Here is a 17,733-nt window from a genome sequence, read left to right as displayed (position 1 = left end):
AAGGGTTAAAATATGTATGATTAAATGATTGAATTGTAGACCCTGCATTAGAGAAGGGGTTAATTAATATAAATTCAGAACATTGCAGGCCCTTTAGCATGGTATAATCAGAGCAATATATTGCATGCCACATGGGAGAGAGTAAGGGATACAGTGTATAGTATATAGTAGAGCAATGTATTGGATGTCCTGCTAAAGTACAGCTCAACCCCCTTATAACGCTGTGCTTGGGGTCCAAAGAATCCCATCCTGTTATAAGCGGATCGCATTAGAAATAATGTACAATTGTATTCAGTGTACAATAAAGTATTTAAGATATCAATAAATCGTGTTGTAAAGTATTCATAAAAGACGAAAATTGTGAGCCACGCTTGCATCGCGTTGTAACGGATCGCGTTATAACGGGGTTGAGCTGTATTGCATTCCCTTGAAGGCATATCATGGTGGAGGTAGCATTTGATCAGAAAGAATGATTGCACACACCTCCAGTGGTAGTGTATAAGTACAGTAATAGGTTTCCGCCTTTCCCCCAACAGACAAGGTACGTCGTGTACATGTCGGAGTTCTACTGTGACCATTTTTATATGCAATTCACTGGTTGAGCTTTAATGTATCACACTGCAGCATCATGTTTATATAAACACACACTTAGTAGGGTGTGTTAAGGCAGGGGTGCTCAACTCCAGTCCTAAAGTCCAACCAGCAGGTCAGGTTTTCAGGAAATCCCTGCTTCAGCACAGGTGGATCAATCGACGTCGAATTGGCTCCGTCGAAGACTGGACCTCTGATGGAGCAACGTGTGGTGAAGTAGAGACTGATTGAGCCACCTGTGCTGAAGCAGGGATATTCTGAAAACCTGCTGGTGGGGGGAGGAGCTTGAGGACTGGAGTTGAGCACCACTGTGTTAAGGTACAAGTTGTGTCAGAAATAATACATGTGTATGTGTTGCTCTGTGCAGAATGACAGGGTGACATTATACTGTATAGCAATGCAATGGCAGTGAACGTGTTGTACCTCCTTTAACCCTCCACTGCCAGTGACAAACAACACACTATTTCACAACGCATTGCAGGTCCCTCCAGCACTAAAGATACATCTAATGCTACATTATTAAAGCACAAATGTTGTTTTGTTGTTGTTATTTATTGTGCACTTATTTATCTACATTGGGATGAATTTCACTAGTTTTCACACGGTGTTGTGTTTTTTTTCAATATCTATTTATTTTCACTGTATAGATACGGAATTAGAAGAATGACGTCACTTCCAGGGACGGGAGAATATTGGCGTTTACCTTAGTATACAATTGCATTGCTTTACCATTTCCAGGGATGGAAATTGTTACATCACCGGTGTTCTAAACTTTTTCTGCTTCCACAGCTAAGGATGCCCACAAACCGCCGGTGTTTGTAGAAAAGCTTCAAAACACAGGCGTGGCTGAAGGATACCCGGTGAGACTCGAGTGCCGGGTATCAGGGATGCCCCCTCCACAGATATTCTGGAAGAAGGAAAATGATTCACTCACCCACAACACAGAGAGGCTCAGGTTATTACTCAATCTTACTATCTTCAATAGGCTGTGAAGGTGTCTACCCTAAGGCCGTGATTATATAGCACTGCCGGCGTGCGCGTGACTGCAAAACCTGCACTGCAGGCTGGAGGCGAAAGGGAAGCGTGGCCGTGAAATCACGTGAGCGGTTCGCTCTCAGGGGTTGCACCGCTCACGTGACGCGGCCGTCACGCAGCAAGAACAATTTCAAATGTATTTTATAAAATCGCGCGCTTGGACACGTTGTTCGGGCGCTCATCGGACAACATTATTTTTGGGGGGGGGCGGCGGCGTTGTCCGCCGCCACTATAATCCCAGCCTTAGTCAGAAAAGCTCCATTCATTCGTTTGTCAAAGAGAAGACGGCTTCACAGCATGGGGAACAGAGACCACTGTTGTCTGACTACAGCTGCCATGGAGCATGCCAATCACCGTCGTTTCCTTGAACATTTGCTTTGAATGTATGCATTGGGCCTTAATTTCTATGCAGATTATTCTACCTCACAGCAGCCAGCTCAGAGGCAAAGAGCTTAGCAAATGACACAACCTATAATACCATGGGCATTAAATGTTTTGCTGCCAGAAGGGCAAGCAACTCATTGCAAAGCAAAAAGGTTAAGTTCTCCCTGAGTTTTATCTGTTGTCCCAAATAACTACCCCCACCCCATTTTGCTTTGCTCATGCAAGTGGGGCAATAGCAACCAAGCTCTATGTACAATATCTGGATACCCTGGCTGTAAATGTAAACAATGGTAGACAGAGGTTACTATAACTTCATTGCTCATTGCTCATTGCTCAGTGGCTTCATTGCTCATATTGTAATTCAATTTCAAACAGATCAACATTTTTGTTTTAATAATTACTCATTACTGGCTAGTGCAAATCGTGCTAAATCTGCCAAAAGTGTCTCGAACGTTCTTGATACAATTGTTAGTTCTTACAATACCTGTTGACCTTCTTTTCCCAGCATGCATCAAGATAACTATGGTTACATCTGCCTACTAATTCAAGGTGCCACCAAAGAAGATGCCGGCTGGTACACTGTGTCCGCAAAGAATGAGGCTGGCATTGTGTCTTGTACTGCAAGACTTGATGTACACAGTAAGTTCTTATTCTTTTATTTCCCACTTCTTCTCAACGGTCCAGCTCATATGCCTTGACCAATACTGTTCAGCGAATAGAAACATACAATGAACTCCCATTCTATAGACTTCTACTCTAAGGGGGTTTTCTTTAAAGTGTGATAGTGCCAATCGGGCGCCACAACATGGAAACTCCTATTTATGTCAATAAGGATTTCCATGTGGTTGTGCCTGATTGGCACAATCACTCTTTAAAGCAGCAATATTACATTCCTCCTTTTTTTCTTCTTATGTGTATATGTAAAGCATGTGACAATGTATAATTCTACATTCTTACCTAAGCTGGCAATCGTTTGGTACTCCTGGTATAAATCGGTAAAAATCCTGTTTGTGAGGCTAACATAATGGCCGCCTTTCAGGTTCTATCGATCCTTCAGTCAGTGTAACTGCAGCTTCAATGTATTCTTATATTACAAAGGTAACATTGACTATTGTTAGGCTGTCGCCATGGTGATGCGTGCTCGCGTCCGTGCAGCGATTTGTGGTCAGGGTAGATGCGACGGGGAGGTGTGTCGGGGGCCGTGGCCGTGACATCATGGAGCTGGTTCGCCCTCTTTGGGCGAACCGCTCACGTGACCTGGCCGTCGCGCCGTGGAGTCAAATGTAACTGATTCCTCGCGCACCGCACACCCCCTCGTGCGCAGGCGCAGTCTCCGGGCGCAATCATTGCCTTAAGGCATTGTGATCATGCCGCGCGCCCACGCCTCCGTGCCGTCTCCCCGGTCGCAGCCTTAGGCCTCGGCCATGGTCAGCGCTTACACGCTGAGGCGCGCTTGCACTTACCTGTGAGACCCTACAGCCGCAATGAGAGAGGCTTTAGTAGGGGCTCGCCTACGTTTCCGCAAGCGCGCGGAAGCGTAGGTCTAAGGTAATTTTTAAATTCAAGCGCTTGCCGGAGCGCAGGGCCGGTCACGTGAGCGGTTCGCCCAATGAGGGCGACCAACTCTGTGACGTCACTGGCCCGCCCCTTGACGGCGCGCAGGGAAAGCACCCGCAAGGCCAGGGAAAGCACCCGCTTTCCCTGAGCCTCAGTGCGCCTCAACACGCCAGCGGGGAGCTTGGCCGAGGCCTTACAGTTTACAGCTCAAACTGCTGGGAAAATTGGCAACACATTATCACTAGCAGGAAAGTGAGACAAAGATCTCACCCTGCTGGGAAAATGTGCAAAACCTGCTATACAACTCAAAGGATGCTTTAACACTCATTAAAAATGACATTAAGAGGGGGGGGGGGAGAAGAGTCGCTATTATCTAATACTACAGAACTGATTTATTTATTTTTTTAACATAAGATTTTACGTGTTTTGCTGCTTTAATGAATAACCCCCTAAATCTGGGTACACCAGAAAATACAACACTGACCAATGGCACCTGGCTGGTGCACAGTGTTTTAATCTAAAATTATATTGTTATATTTTAACCAGGGGCAAGTGCCCTGTGCTCTTCTTGGGCTTTTATTTATTTGTTTCAAATAATTTGATTGAGTTTTACAGCATATGAGATCAAAACCTTACAGCAGCAGCAGCAGCAGGCATCAGATACAGTCGCACATAATCAACTCTACACATCGACATCCAACATTCCTTATGTCCATTACTCAGCTGATACATAGGTTGGTCTTAGTGATCCTCTTGGTTGATCCAAACAACTAAGCTATACCATGGCTGCCTATTAAACTTAAACAGGGGGAGAGACAATAAAATAAATTATATTACGATAAAACAACCATGGGAAGGAAGGGAGGGTAAGGCGGGGGGGAGGATAAGGCAGGGGGAGGGGGGGTACTCCTTCCCCAGCCCAGCATCAATCAGATGTTTCTTTTCTGTTTATTTTAGTGTCCAATCCATGGTTCCCATGTTCTATAAAAGGTATCTGTCATTTGTTTCATAAATGCCGTTAATTTCTCCATGGTCATTACCTCGTTCATTCGTCTCTCTATTGTGCGCCTGGAAGGTGGGGCTATTTGTTTCCATGAGGCCGCGATTGAGCACCTGGCTGCTGTCAATATGAATGTAATCAGCCGTCTCAGTGGGTGGCTTATATCTTCTATTGGCTTTGCCAATAAATATATGAGGGGATCCACTGGGATCGTTTCTTCTGTGGTGGCTCTTATGATTACTTGAAGAAGCCAAAATTTCTGTATTGCGGGGCACGTCCACCAAATGTGGACCATATCTCCTTTCTGTCCGCAGCCCCTCCAACACAGATCTGGAACTTCTGGTTATATCTGTCTAAGTCTATCTGGGGTTAGGTACAAGTGGATTAGGATTTTATATATGTTTTCCTTTGTCGTGGTGCAGATTGATGTTTTGGCCGCGTATTCCCATATATCTTCCCATTCATCTCTGTCTATGGTAACATTTAAATCATTGGCCCATTTAAGCATGTCATTATGATCAGGGGTGTTGCCTGACGCCTCCATTCCCAGGTAGAGTTTCGTTATCAGTTCTTTCTGATATACTCCCTTCTGACAGTATGACTCAAAGCTGGTAATCTCTTGAAAGGCTGAGTTATGTGATATTTCGCTCACTAAATGTAGTAACTGAAGATATTGAAATATCTGAAGGTCAGGAGCCCCATATTTGTCGCATAGTTCCTGGAAGCTAAGAATCTTCCCGTTACTCAGAAGGTCTGCTACTGTCCGTATATTTGTATTATTATATTGATCTAACTATTTTGATGCTTTGGCTAACTGGTGGTAATGAGACACCTGACAGGTTCAGCGAAATTAGTTGGAAAATGCCTTTTTTACATGTTTTCTTTCTGAGGGGTTCCCTCGCTATTCAGCCATCCTCAATGTAATGTATCCAGTCTCCCTCAGTTTTGATGATCCCCCTATGCCCTCCGTGCGGTCCTGGTGGCCATCTTGGAATTTCTTGGCTCAATTATATTTCTGTAAGCCCTACTTCCTACCAGCACTGTAACGGAGTGTTCTTGGTCTGCCCCTGGGGGGGAGGAGAGAGGAAGGGAAGCAGCTCCACTTGTTGTCTTGGCGGCTCTCTGGTATTTTTTCTGGCTTCCCGCCAAGTCAAAATGGACGCCCGCTTCCCCCTGTCTCCGCACTCACCCCTGGCAGCTCTGATCAGCGATGCGAGTAGGGGGGATTTCTCTGCCTGCCCTCTTCAGTCGTCCGCCTTTCCAGGGGGGGGATTTCTCTCTACTGTCTCAGCGCTCCTTGGGGACAGCTCCTGCGTAGCTCGGCGCCATCTTGACCCATGAATGCAGCCCCAATCTATGGCACTTTGCGGGATGGATGCTCCAGCTCCGGGGGAGAGAGGCAGATGCGTTTCCGGAGGCCCCAGGGTTAAGACCGCTACACCGTGTTTGATTGTTTTATTGCGTGCCGGGGGAAAGGAGAAAGGCGTGGGGTCCACTGCGATTGTGGCGCTGCTGTGCCCCCGTCTTACCGGATATAACCTAGTGTAGTAGGAGGGGATTCTCCGGGGGGGGGGGAGAGAGGTCCGACATCTACCCTACTTCATTTGGCTCCTTGGCCGACTGCTGCCGGCCTCCCGCGGTCCCGGCGGCCATTTTAGCATTTGGGACAGAGGGGAGAAGGATCTCCGGCGACCGGGTGTCCCAAGAAGTTCACCAAAGTGCTCTCTATAATGTCTGGGGAGTCGGATTACCCCGCCTGGATGTTAGGCAGTCTTATGAGGTGTTTTTTTTAGCTTTTCTAAGCTTTTCCCACTTTTTAACTAACTTTCTGGATGGAGCCGATATAACCTGCGTCTTTCCCACTCCACGTCCAGGCCACGCCCCCATTTATTAAATTTTTTAAGTGGTCATTAACAAGCGAATAAATAAATGGAGATGTCATTGGAATTAGCAGTTACCAATGTCACATTTAATTCAGGCTCTGTGGAGGGAGATACTCTTTAGGTTAGTAGTGGGAGAACTAGACATTGAATCTGCATGTTTCTTGTGATTATTTTTCTAAACACATTTTAAACAAGGCTGTAAAAGCTCACTCATCACAAGGGAGTTACACTTGTTAAAAAGAAGTCCATTAAATACAATAGGGATAAGTGCAGTAACCCTAAAAGTCACTAATCTGGGTCTTTAGGTAGGGTTGCCAGGTGGCTTCTCCAAAAATGCTGGACACAATGGTGAAAGGTGTGAAGCGCTCGACACACACACACACACACAGACACACACACACATCCTCTCACCTCTTTCCACTCCATGCAGTTTCCTCCTCTCCTTGGCCCCACCCCCAGGATCCTGACACCTCCTCCTGATTTGCTGCATTACCCAGCAGCAGCCAATCAGGGTGAAGAAGGTGCCCAGCCCCCTAGCAGCAGCTCTGCTCTCTCCCTTCTCTTGGAAATTCCGCAGCCCCCCAAGCCGGTCAGGTCACTATGTCCAGAGAGGTAATACAGGACACATACATGTCCAGTATTACCTCTAATTTTTTTATTGGACAGATTGTCCAAATACATGACAGTCCGGTTCAATACTGGACACCTGGCAACCCTATCTTTAGGTGATGTAGTGATGTGAAGAAAGAACATTTTAAAATGATTAAGGAATATCAGGGTGGATGCCCTGAGAAATGAACAGTGTATATACAGTAGCATGAGGAAAATCAGACACAAAATAAACAGAACAAAGTTCTTCATCGCCACAGTATTATTACAAACATTGAATAGAATTTTCATATTCACTTCAAATGATATTCGACAATTTATAAATTCAAAGCACCAGAAGTGTCAATAAATAAACGTTAGTGCACCGTGTATATTCTCAACGTCAAAAAAAAACAAATGACTTTTTTCAGAATGATTCAACTTTTTGGTTTGCAAAAAGGAAATGTTTGCCGCTCCCCCTCTTCCCCCCCCCCCCCACCACTGCCTGCAGCCATTTTGTTCTTTCTTGTAAACATGTTTCCTGAACATGTGTGCTTCTCAGATTTCAGCAATTATTTATGTTCTTAAGGTTATTGACTGACGTGCAATATCACTTACTATGTGATATAGGCTTCATAATAAATAGCTGCCTTCATCACTCTTGAGTTGTTCTCAAACACTGTACACATTGGCTCGTATTTACTCAACAGCGCAATACCATGAAACACCTCGCGGAACATTCACATCAATGGATTGTAAACTGGACTCCAGCACTGGAAGTTGTTTTATGCTTAGTAAATATGGGCGATTACACCTGGAGTGCAGTAAGCACAGTGCTTTCAGATCGTGCTGTCAATCTCAAGAAACAACAATTCAGTCATCCTATGCTACCCATGTTTCTCAAGCTATAAAAAGTGTTAAGAGCCAATTCTGGACTAATCACTGCTGTTAAAACATAATTAGCCGTCCGCCTTAGTACTGTAATGGAGTAAACGTATGCCGCTGTGCCTATACATTTCACCAAATGATATATAATGAAAACCACAATGATAGTTGGAGCTTTGATGTTGGCGTGTCAGACTATATTCAGTTCTTTTGGGGAGCAACCATATCATTGAATTTAGGGAGCGGCTATTCGAGGCCAAGTGAGTATTCATAAGTGAAACAAAGATAAGTGCTCTGTGACATTAAGCTGCTCTCAGCCGTAAAACTGCTGCAAAAATCTTGCAGCTGCCGACAATAATAGTCATATAACTTTGTAAAGTTGGAGAAATCTGTTCCTGATTAACTCATCAACACTTGCATCTGCAGTTTTGTTTGAACAGACTAAAATAATTGTATCCTTTTAACCATTTTCATGTTTCTGCTTATCTACAGCTCAGTGGCAACAACAGTCACATGTCCCCAAGACAAGAAAGGTACGACCTTCGACTAGTCGATACGCAGCCCTTTCTGACCAAGGGCTGGACATCAAAGCGGCTTTCCTGCCCGACGCCAGCCCTGTGCACCTGCAGACTGCACTGGTAGAGAGCGACGACTTGTAGATTGGATCTGTGGGACCTTTTCAAAGCTGCCACAGGAGGATTACACTGAAAGCCACAGTTGTTGCCTGGCAATGTTCTCACATCATGTAATAAGTCAGACACACCTTCAGCTATACTGATAGGGACATCTTAAACTGCATATTAACTATTTGTATAAGCAAATTAGAAATAGAACAGCAGGAATAAACTTGATGTATTCATGGCACAAAAGGATCACACACTGTTCGTTTCCATAAAACTATTGTCAGGAGCTATTGTCTATTATGCTTTTTCGGATATATATGCCCCAAAAAAACTTTCTTAGATACAGTATAGTACATCCAGTGCCTTTAAAGATGCATAGAATAACAGTGTGAGTGTTTTCATGTTTTACTTAGTAGTGCTTCAGACACCAAAAGTATGTTTTTATATTTTATTGCTATAAAAACAAATTACAGTCTGACAACTACATTGTAGAGATGCTAAAAATGCTTAAGAAATCTGAAAACAAAATGTTCTGCTTCTGTATATAATGTTGTAACATTATAGCAGCAAAAACAAGTGCCTGCTCTACCTGATTCTGTCATCTCTAACAGGAAATTAAAAGTGAAATGGGGTATCTAATAGTTAAAAAGCTTAGACAAGCACTGCTGTCAGTTCAGATCCTAGCACAGCTGGCGGTAGAATTTAAGGGGTCTCTATAAAAGAGACTACGAAGATAAAACCTGACGCAGTTCATGTGCTTACTTGTGCCCACACCCTGAATTGTTTGTCTGCAATATTTACTCTAGGTACAGAGACATTGAAACAAAGAAGTCCCAATGCACATCCAATATGACAAATATTTTGTTCTTTTATATATTTTCTTCTAATATGTATGGGTCTTTTAGTTCAATCATTTTGCCAAAACATAGTAAGCATGCTACCGCGTCCCGGTACAGACCCTTTCAGCAAGTTCCGACGCTACCAATGTTATGCTGTGTCCTTATATAGAGAAAAGGTGACACAAGAAGTGACATAGTCAATACAAAGGGATGTGTGACATGTATGCGGTGCCTAAGGAGTTCAATGTTAAAATGTTGTATGTTTGAGGTCACTTTCCCAGTAGCACTCCAGTTGGTTTTAATAATGATATAGATATATAATGCTGTGGATTTGGGTTTTTGAGCTTGGCTTTATGTACGGAGGAATCCCAATGCATTGCAGGCCTTTCTAGCGGGAGTTAGGTATAATGAGCACTGCCATTCACAAGGTCAGTGGATTAGCCAATGGGGTAGTCATTTATCTTGTTGGTTGTTTAGTCTATGTAGGATTCAAGATTTACAGTAGCAGGATAGTTGTAGTGGCATCAGCACAAGCAAGGAAAGGAGTAGGACCTAGGTCATTCAATGTTTAATGCAAGTGGAGATGATGGATTTGTGATGTCCTTGCCAGTTTCTCAGTGTATGTTTACATGTTGGTTTTTGGTAAACCCTCCACATTGCAATAGGCAATCACAGCAGGATGTTTGCGCAAGGAGTCTACAAAAAAAAGTATTAGGGCAAATACTTCCGATTGCACAAAACCAAAACAAAATCAGCCACATTCAATGAACTCCCCTTTATAACAAACACATCTAGAGCATTATTGCACTTTGAAATAAGAGGGGAAAACATGCATTTTCTGTGTGACATAATAATAACTCCATAATTTTCCCCTCCACAAATGCACCCAGGTTAATGTCACTCGTTCAATTTGTCCACAGTTGCGTAATTTAATGATCAGAAAGCATGAAAGGAGAAGAAAAGAAGCAGATGTCAGAACAGTGTGTGTAGAGTACGAGTTCAGTAGAGGTGCCTTTATTAAGGCTCTTGGGTCTAACCTCAACAAAAGTTAAAGATACTAAAGAAGAGATAATTAAGTCTAAGTAAAAGATTGTTGGCATACGTGTGTAAGAGTGAATGCACCATTCAAGAAAGGGAACAAGAGATTTACCCATCACAGAAGGCTGCAATTTCCAATGTGTTACAGAACCTCTGGTAGGAAAGTCATTTGATTCAGGATCATAATCCAAATTCTAAATAAATAGAAACAAACAACAACAAGGAAAGAAACCCTTATTTGGTCACATACCCCTCACAAAGCAGCACTGCCAATTTATACAATGATTCACATGGAATTATGTAGGTGCTGCGTACCAGAAATTTCTTTGGAATAATACATCAACAGATCATTTGTGAGCACATTCAGTATTTGGAATAATAATAATTGATTTGATTTTTTTTTTTTAAAACAGTCCACCTCTAAAGCCAGGTATTAGTGGTAAACTCCCCTCAGTGATACACAGCCACAGAATGATGTCATTTCAATGTGGGTTCTGCTGTCACTAGGCAAAGAGGCAGTGATACAGATTCAATGTGATACGCAAATGGTAAATAGATCTGGTAACATTTTACCCTGGATGCTGATCCTCTTACACTTCCACAAGGACGATCCCCCAGCAGAGACGTTTGTAGTTAATAAGCTTGCCTTACTTGAAGTGTTAAATTCATTTCAATGAAACTTGCATCTTGTAATGTCAAAAAAAAATTCCGCACACAGTAGGTAAATGAAAGTAAGCGTCGATAATAATAATCAGGTTCTCGGAGAGTGATAGGCCTGATATCTTTGTTCTTGCTACAAGATAAGGAGCACAGATGTAACCATACCATGGTTAATCGCAGCACATTGCTATTAAGCATTACACACTAAGCCCCTTCTGACAATGAAAGCATTATGTTGGTCGCATAAATAAATCTAAATAAAAATATGGATGGTGCAACGGTACTTAGCCAAGAAAGGAAACCACTGTATTCCTTGTATGAAGCACATATATCATTTATTATTTATAAGTGTTGACCTGTTTTATCTCAGCTATAATACGTTTGTATCTTTTTTTTTTACACACACATATAACTCACTATGTATTCATTAGTGGCTTGATTTTTTTTTTATTTTATACTAGTTAATGCTTATTTTATTTTTATACTAGTTAATGCTTTAGTCTTTTACTGTAGTGCAATAGCTTAGTACAATTTTTGGTTCTGATTTTAAATACAGTAATAGTCAATGCATATAACAGTTACCACATGCAATAAACATACAGATCCATATTTACCAAGCGGTGCTATTCTGCAGCCTGAAGACACCTCACGGCCCATTTACTTGAAAAGGCCATGAATACTCAAATTTAGTAAGAGAGCCTCTTCCAAAAGACACCCTGCAGCTCATTGGCCCAGATCCACAAAAGGGTGCCAAGTTTTAGAACAAAATGAATGGGAGTAAAGGTGTACTAAAGCTTAGCACCCTTTTGTAGATCTGCCTCATTTAAGTGAATGGGCCAGACTTTGTCTTCTGGTGCCGGAAGGTGTTTTTTTGCTCGTAGCATCGCTTAAACCATATAGGTCACTGTGTCTTCTATCGCTGGAAGACACCTTGTGGAATAGTACCTCAGCTAATATGGGCTACAGTGCTTTTCTAGCTCTATTCTAAAGAACAGCTTGACTTGTATCATCTGCCAAACACCTCTATTAATGTGACCTGTTATTTAGTTGTTCATGTTCACCCACATTATTATGCCACCATTTATCTGTATTTATATTAAGTACCACCATCTGTTAGTATGGGTATATGTAATGAATTGAGACCACTTGGATTTTAACATCAACCTATGTTAAATAACAAGGACAAATGTATTTTTGTGGGGAAGGTTTTTATGACAATTGCTTTGCAAGGATTACAATAAAAGATAGTTTCTGCAAACTTTTTGTTCTTTTTGTATTGTGTGTTATGTATGCATTTAGTGATGTGGTTCATTGGTAAAAATCCTTTACATGAAAATAATTATGTGCAAAGTATTGTAATATGACTAAGAATTACAGTTTGGCAGTGGTGAGGTTTACAGTGGAATCTAAATTTCCCATTCAGCAAAAGTTGAGAGGTGCTATTATTTTACTACTACTGTTATGGGCCTTTCAGAAATGGAGTATTCTAATCGTCATCTATACTATCCACTGGTCTTACTAAAGTACAGAGCCCTTTTCCATGCACAATGGCTGTTCACTTATGCCAGGGGTGGCCAACCTTCCTTTCAGACATGACAATAAATACTCACAAATTTTTGGGCGGACCAGTCCTCCCCACCGCTGCCGTAGGGGTGCCAGTAGAAGTGGGGGTGGCAGCCTGTGTGGACGGGCTCTCGTTCTCCCCTCTCTAACTCCCCTTTCACACCTCCCTCCATTTATTTCTCTCCCCCTCCCCCCCCCCCCCTCTTTCACCTCTCGATCACTCCTCTCATTCTCTCCCTTCTCTCAATTTCTCCATCCCTCAATTTTGGTTCTTCCCTTTCACCTTTTCCAGCCGTTCTCCCTCCCTCTCACATGCTACGGCCCCATTCTCCAAGGCTCCGCCCTCTTACTGAAGCCCCGCCCCTTCATGCTCAGCATAGAGGAAGACATTTCCCCTTCTATTTTGCCTGCACAAAATCAGTGCGGGAAGGAGGCAGCGGGCCATCGCAGGTCACGGGTTGGCCACCCATGACTTACTGTAGGCCCTTTACATTTAGCCATACAAGTGTCTCCAAATTCCACTATCAAAAAAGGTTCTTAAACTCCATTTGACCACAACTCTTTCTTTTTAACAGCAAATGGAAATAATGGAACTTGACACTTTTTAGCAATTGTGGTGAACTATCTATCTTCGTCTTTCATTTAGAAAGCTGGAGCAATAAAACACCAGATGCATTAAGACGGTTTGCCTTTTGCTTTGCTCTATATTGCTTTTGTTTTGGGACTCCTGTTGCTTCAGGATTACAGTTAGCTTCGGCTTCAATGTTTGTTAATGTTAACACAGTTGATTATATTGAAGGACAGGGCTGGATTTTGTGCTGGGGAGAGAGGAAATAGGGAAGTACCTCTTGGTCCCTTTGGACCAGAGGGAACGGGCCTGAAGAAGAGGTTCCAACTTCGAAACGATCGTTGCCCCCCTTACATACCCCCCTCCCTTTATTGTGTTTTCTCCCTCCTTGTGTGTTGTCACTTCTTTTCCCTGTGTCCTTTCCCCCACTCCCCATCCCTGAGACTTTGCTTCCAGTAGGGTACACAACTCCAAGAAATTTTTTCTTGTGTTTACATTAAATGTATTTCTCTATTTTGGACACATCCTCTAGTTGAGCTTTTTTCTTTCAGACAGTGAGTGCTGGGACTTTTGTGTGTTTGTATATGATCTTAGGGGAATTAGGGTCCCCTAGGTTCCGCTGCACCCTGCATTATATATAATCTGTTACTTCTTTGGAGTGCTGTCTATCACTTGTTTTTTGGTACCAGATGCATTAAATATCATCGACGGGAATGGGATGTTTTCCTTTTATTAATCTAGTGGGGGGGGAGTTGCCCCAGTTTTGCAGCCACAACACTGTGATAAGTAGGCTGAGTCCTTCTTACTTTAGTCTCCCAAATTACCATGATCCCTATGCATGAAATACCTACAATCTCACTACAGATCATACTAATTACTTTATTAACAGAACGGATTGTGTACATTGATTCTGCCAGTCTTACTCCATGTTTCATATGGCAAGAGAAAAGGTGGGAAACACCTGTGTGAACATGAAGCGGATCTGTTCCCTTTGATAATGGCTGTCACGATCATCTATGTAGGTTTTTATTTCTATAGCGGCAACATGTCCACAGCGCTTTAAAAAAGTCAATACAACACATGGAATTATTATTATTAGTGATATTACAATAGAGGCAATTATAATGGAAAGGAAATCCCTGCTCGGAGAGTTTACAATCCGAGGCCCAGATAAACAAAAAGGGTTCTAAGCTTTAGTCTCCCTTTACTTCCATTCATTAGATGTACAGAGACAGCAGGCAAAGGAGTAAGACTGTGGGTGTGGGGCAGTAACAATGAGTCCAGGCTATTAAAATGCTTTACTCAAAAGGTGTGTTTTTAGGTTGTACTTAAAGATGGGGAGAGAAGGTACTTGCTGTAAATGTAGCATTGTCATTGGAATATAAAACACTTACAAACCTAATACACACCACTCCATACTGTGTGTTCACTTATTATTCATTCACAAAAATGCTTTCTGGCCCTGACCCCCAGGCACACAAAGCAGTACACACGCAGCCTCCTGGAGGTTATGATATGCAAGTCGGAAGCACAGGTGGGCTGTGGGCTGCTGCCTGTGAACTTGCAAGAGACCTGACTGTAGGATGAAGGAACGTGGACTGTGGATAGTCCATGAAACACAGGAAGGAGGATCATGGCGAGGCTGCAAATGATGGAAGTCTGAACCGGAGAGGTAAAATCAGGGTAAGCCCACAAAACGGGAACTGCTGGAACGGTCTTGTTTCAGGCCTACATCCTTCAGGATTACTATCAAGAGTCGTACACTTTTGCCAACAACACCCGGATACTGGAAAAAACAAGATAAATCTCAATCCTCTGTGACATTTTAGCTAGAAAGGCAGCAGCTGGCATAAAACCATTTGACAACAGATGAATGGATAAAAACAAGGATATACAAAGAAGTGTATTGCTGCCTTCTACCACTCCCATAATGATTTCATCCATATTTATCCCCTACATTGTCCCCCAGGGAGTACCACCTTTTTTGGCCCCATTGCATATTCAAGAAATATGTGCAACTATTTATTGCCAGCCAATGATTACTCAGTCAACATGATCTTGCATTAATATATCTTAACCTTTAGTGTGCCCTCGAAAACCCATTCTGTTCTTCTGCATTTCCAAACTGAATGTTGATTAACCCTATTGCTGCCAAAGAGACGAGCAAGGTATTGCAATTCGTTGCATGCATCTCTTGCAGTAAAGGGGCTATTCGCGTGCAAGAAGGGCCTGCAATTCAGAGTTAGAACGGAAGAGATGGGGTTAAATCATATTATAGGTAAGGATCTTGGAGCATTAAAGAAAAACAATGTTTCTTATTGGTCTGGGTATTAATAGGCTAGGAAAAACTGCTAACAATAAAATACATCTTAGCATTAAAATTAAAAATTAATTAAAGCAAATTAAGCCTTTAATAATAACCCCCTCAGAATAGTGCTTTACCAGCCATTAGTACCCAAGCTGGGTTGAATTTCTAGTATCAATAGCCTAACATCTTTCCAAAATTACACAAGTATTAAGTCCATTTAAACATACACCAACCATGTACCCAAGCATGTGCCCTATATTTCATTCTGTGGCATAGTGGTGAGGAGGTTTGGATATAGCACACAACAGTTCAGGCCTCAGTGAATAACGCGCCAGGCTTTATTCCAGTCATTTATAAGTGGTTGTACACAAAGTAATTAAATGAATGAAGTTTGTGCTCTCTAGTAAACAAACTCTTGAGTGATATTACACAACAGTGCTTCGTGTCAATGCTAGAAAATGGATTCTCGAATGGCTTTAATGTCCTCCTGTTTGAGATTAAATAGATTAGGCCCAATGCATTTTTATTTGACCAAATCAGCAATATATCAGTAAATGTAATTCTACAAAAACACGCATAACGTGATTATTGGCTTAAAGAGAAACGTTCTATATCTGAAGCTGCAAACCACCATCAACCACTAACACATGTCCAGTGATGTAAGGAGACTCCAGCAGGAAGGCAACAGTTTGTGCAACCTCATCCGCCTCTCCAAATCTGCCCAGGGGGATCATCTTAATCAACGAGTCCTCTTCTAAGCTTGATGTCATTTCAGTGTGAATGAATCCTTAAAATATACACAAAGAGATTAATTGCTGTTGAAATATTGATTCAAATGTTTCAATGTTTCAAATGAGGCATATTTTTATTCTTAAAGAACCATTGCCCTTAAAAAATTTATATATATATATTCACCCCTAGCTATGAAGCAGGGGGTCTCCGGAGCTGACCCGCGTTCATTTCATCTTTGGGGCCTCCTTGCTCCCCGAGATACTTACATCTAAATGTGCTGCCGGTGTCTCAGATCTGTTTAAAGGTCCTGTCACGCCGGCCAATAGGAAGCCGCAAGGGATGATGCTGCAGCTTCCTAGTGGCCGGAGGGACCTTTAAATAGACATTTTCTGTGCCCAGCCAGAGCTTCCGATGTAAGTATTGCTCCGGAGACCCACTGCTTCATACATATTAAATAAAAGTGTAAAAACCAGGAGGCTATGCCCTTTCCAAATCTGATGCTTGATTTAGGAGATAAACGTTTGAAATATTAAGTGTCCGGGAAGTTAAAATGAAGCTCTCCCCAGCGCCCAGTAAAATCTAAAGTGTACCATGGTAACATCAGAAGCGAGAAAACAGCAGGACATGTTCAGTGGGGAAGGACTAACATGATAGGTTAAACTCATTGTCACAAGAGACCAGGCAGTTTACACCTTTTTACCAAGATCATTCATTGAGCAAAACAAGATAATGAAATAAATTGTAATTTATTCACATAAATTGGCATACACACAGTGAAAAACAAATACAGACAAAAAGCACACTTACTGGGGGTCTGGAGGTCGAAAACTAGACTATTCTAGGTGCAGGGAACTCTAAATAAGAGCTTTACCCTGACCGGGACTTAGTCCGGAATCTCCTGGTTCCAAAATCGGCGTGAAGTTCCACACACCATGCTCCCTTCTCTTCTGAGAACTTGGACTCTTTTGACCGGGAGCTACCACCGATTCTCTGGAACCGATACCGGCATAAAATCCCAGCCGCGACTGCTACGGTCTATTATTAGAACTTGGGCGCTAAAAACGGGACTTACTCTCTGGCGGGCAGACTTTTCAGGCTTGAAATCGAAGCCGGTTGCTCTGCTATTCATGCAAGAGCATCTTTGTAAAGCCCTCTCGCACCTTTATCGCTAGAAATCTCAAACAGGATTGGCTCCGGCATTTCTTGTAGTATTTGGAGTTTCATTCATGAAACTCAGCAGCCAGTCATCGTGTGGGAACTTTCTCGGTAGCCAATCAGCTGGTATAGAAATTCGGGTCAGTGGCAAATCTGAAATTGCCAAGGGACATGCACAAGTTTGCCACCTCCGTCCCAGCTATCTCATGCCACCCACTGGGACAGGCTCCCCTAAGTCTGGCAGAACAAATGGCAGCCCAGACAAGTGCCACCCAAATGGCTTTCACACCTCTGGCATCCTCTGGTTACTTTGAACTCCGATGT

At 42.6% G+C, this 17,733-nt stretch overlaps 2 protein-coding genes across 14 annotated transcripts in view; one reads left to right on the top strand and one right to left on the bottom strand.

Annotated features, from left to right (window-relative positions):
* The window catches only part of PALLD (palladin, cytoskeletal associated protein), a 187,812-nt gene extending 175,471 nt beyond the window's left edge, over positions 1-12,341 (top strand). For all 6 annotated transcript variants that reach the window (XM_075611686.1, XM_075611678.1, XM_075611669.1 and 3 more), the window contains 3 exons: positions 1,381-1,546; positions 2,516-2,649; positions 8,416-12,341. In XM_075611686.1, coding sequence (XP_075467801.1) covers positions 1,381-1,546; positions 2,516-2,649; positions 8,416-8,582 — 467 coding nt within the window. In that variant the 3' untranslated portion in view covers positions 8,583-12,341. The remainder of the gene's footprint in view (positions 1-1,380; positions 1,547-2,515; positions 2,650-8,415) is intronic.
* The window catches only part of CBR4 (carbonyl reductase 4), a 111,680-nt gene continuing 103,422 nt past the window's right edge, over positions 9,476-17,733 (bottom strand). For 5 of the 8 annotated variants that reach the window (XM_075611739.1, XM_075611746.1, XM_075611730.1 and 2 more), the window contains 2 exons: positions 16,154-16,309; positions 9,476-15,000 (listed from right to left, as the gene is read on the bottom strand). In XM_075611739.1, coding sequence (XP_075467854.1) covers positions 14,846-15,000; positions 16,154-16,309 — 311 coding nt within the window. In that variant the 3' untranslated portion in view covers positions 9,476-14,845. Of the gene's footprint in view, positions 15,001-15,837; positions 16,310-17,733 lie in introns of those variants that run through there. The other 3 variants (XM_075611781.1, XM_075611765.1, XM_075611773.1) reach the window with 3 other exon arrangements.

Source organism: Ascaphus truei, chromosome 1 (genome assembly GCF_040206685.1).
Source record: "Ascaphus truei isolate aAscTru1 chromosome 1, aAscTru1.hap1, whole genome shotgun sequence".
Taxonomy (NCBI): domain Eukaryota; kingdom Metazoa; phylum Chordata; class Amphibia; order Anura; family Ascaphidae; genus Ascaphus; species Ascaphus truei.
This window is presented reverse-complemented; position numbering and strand designations above follow the sequence as displayed.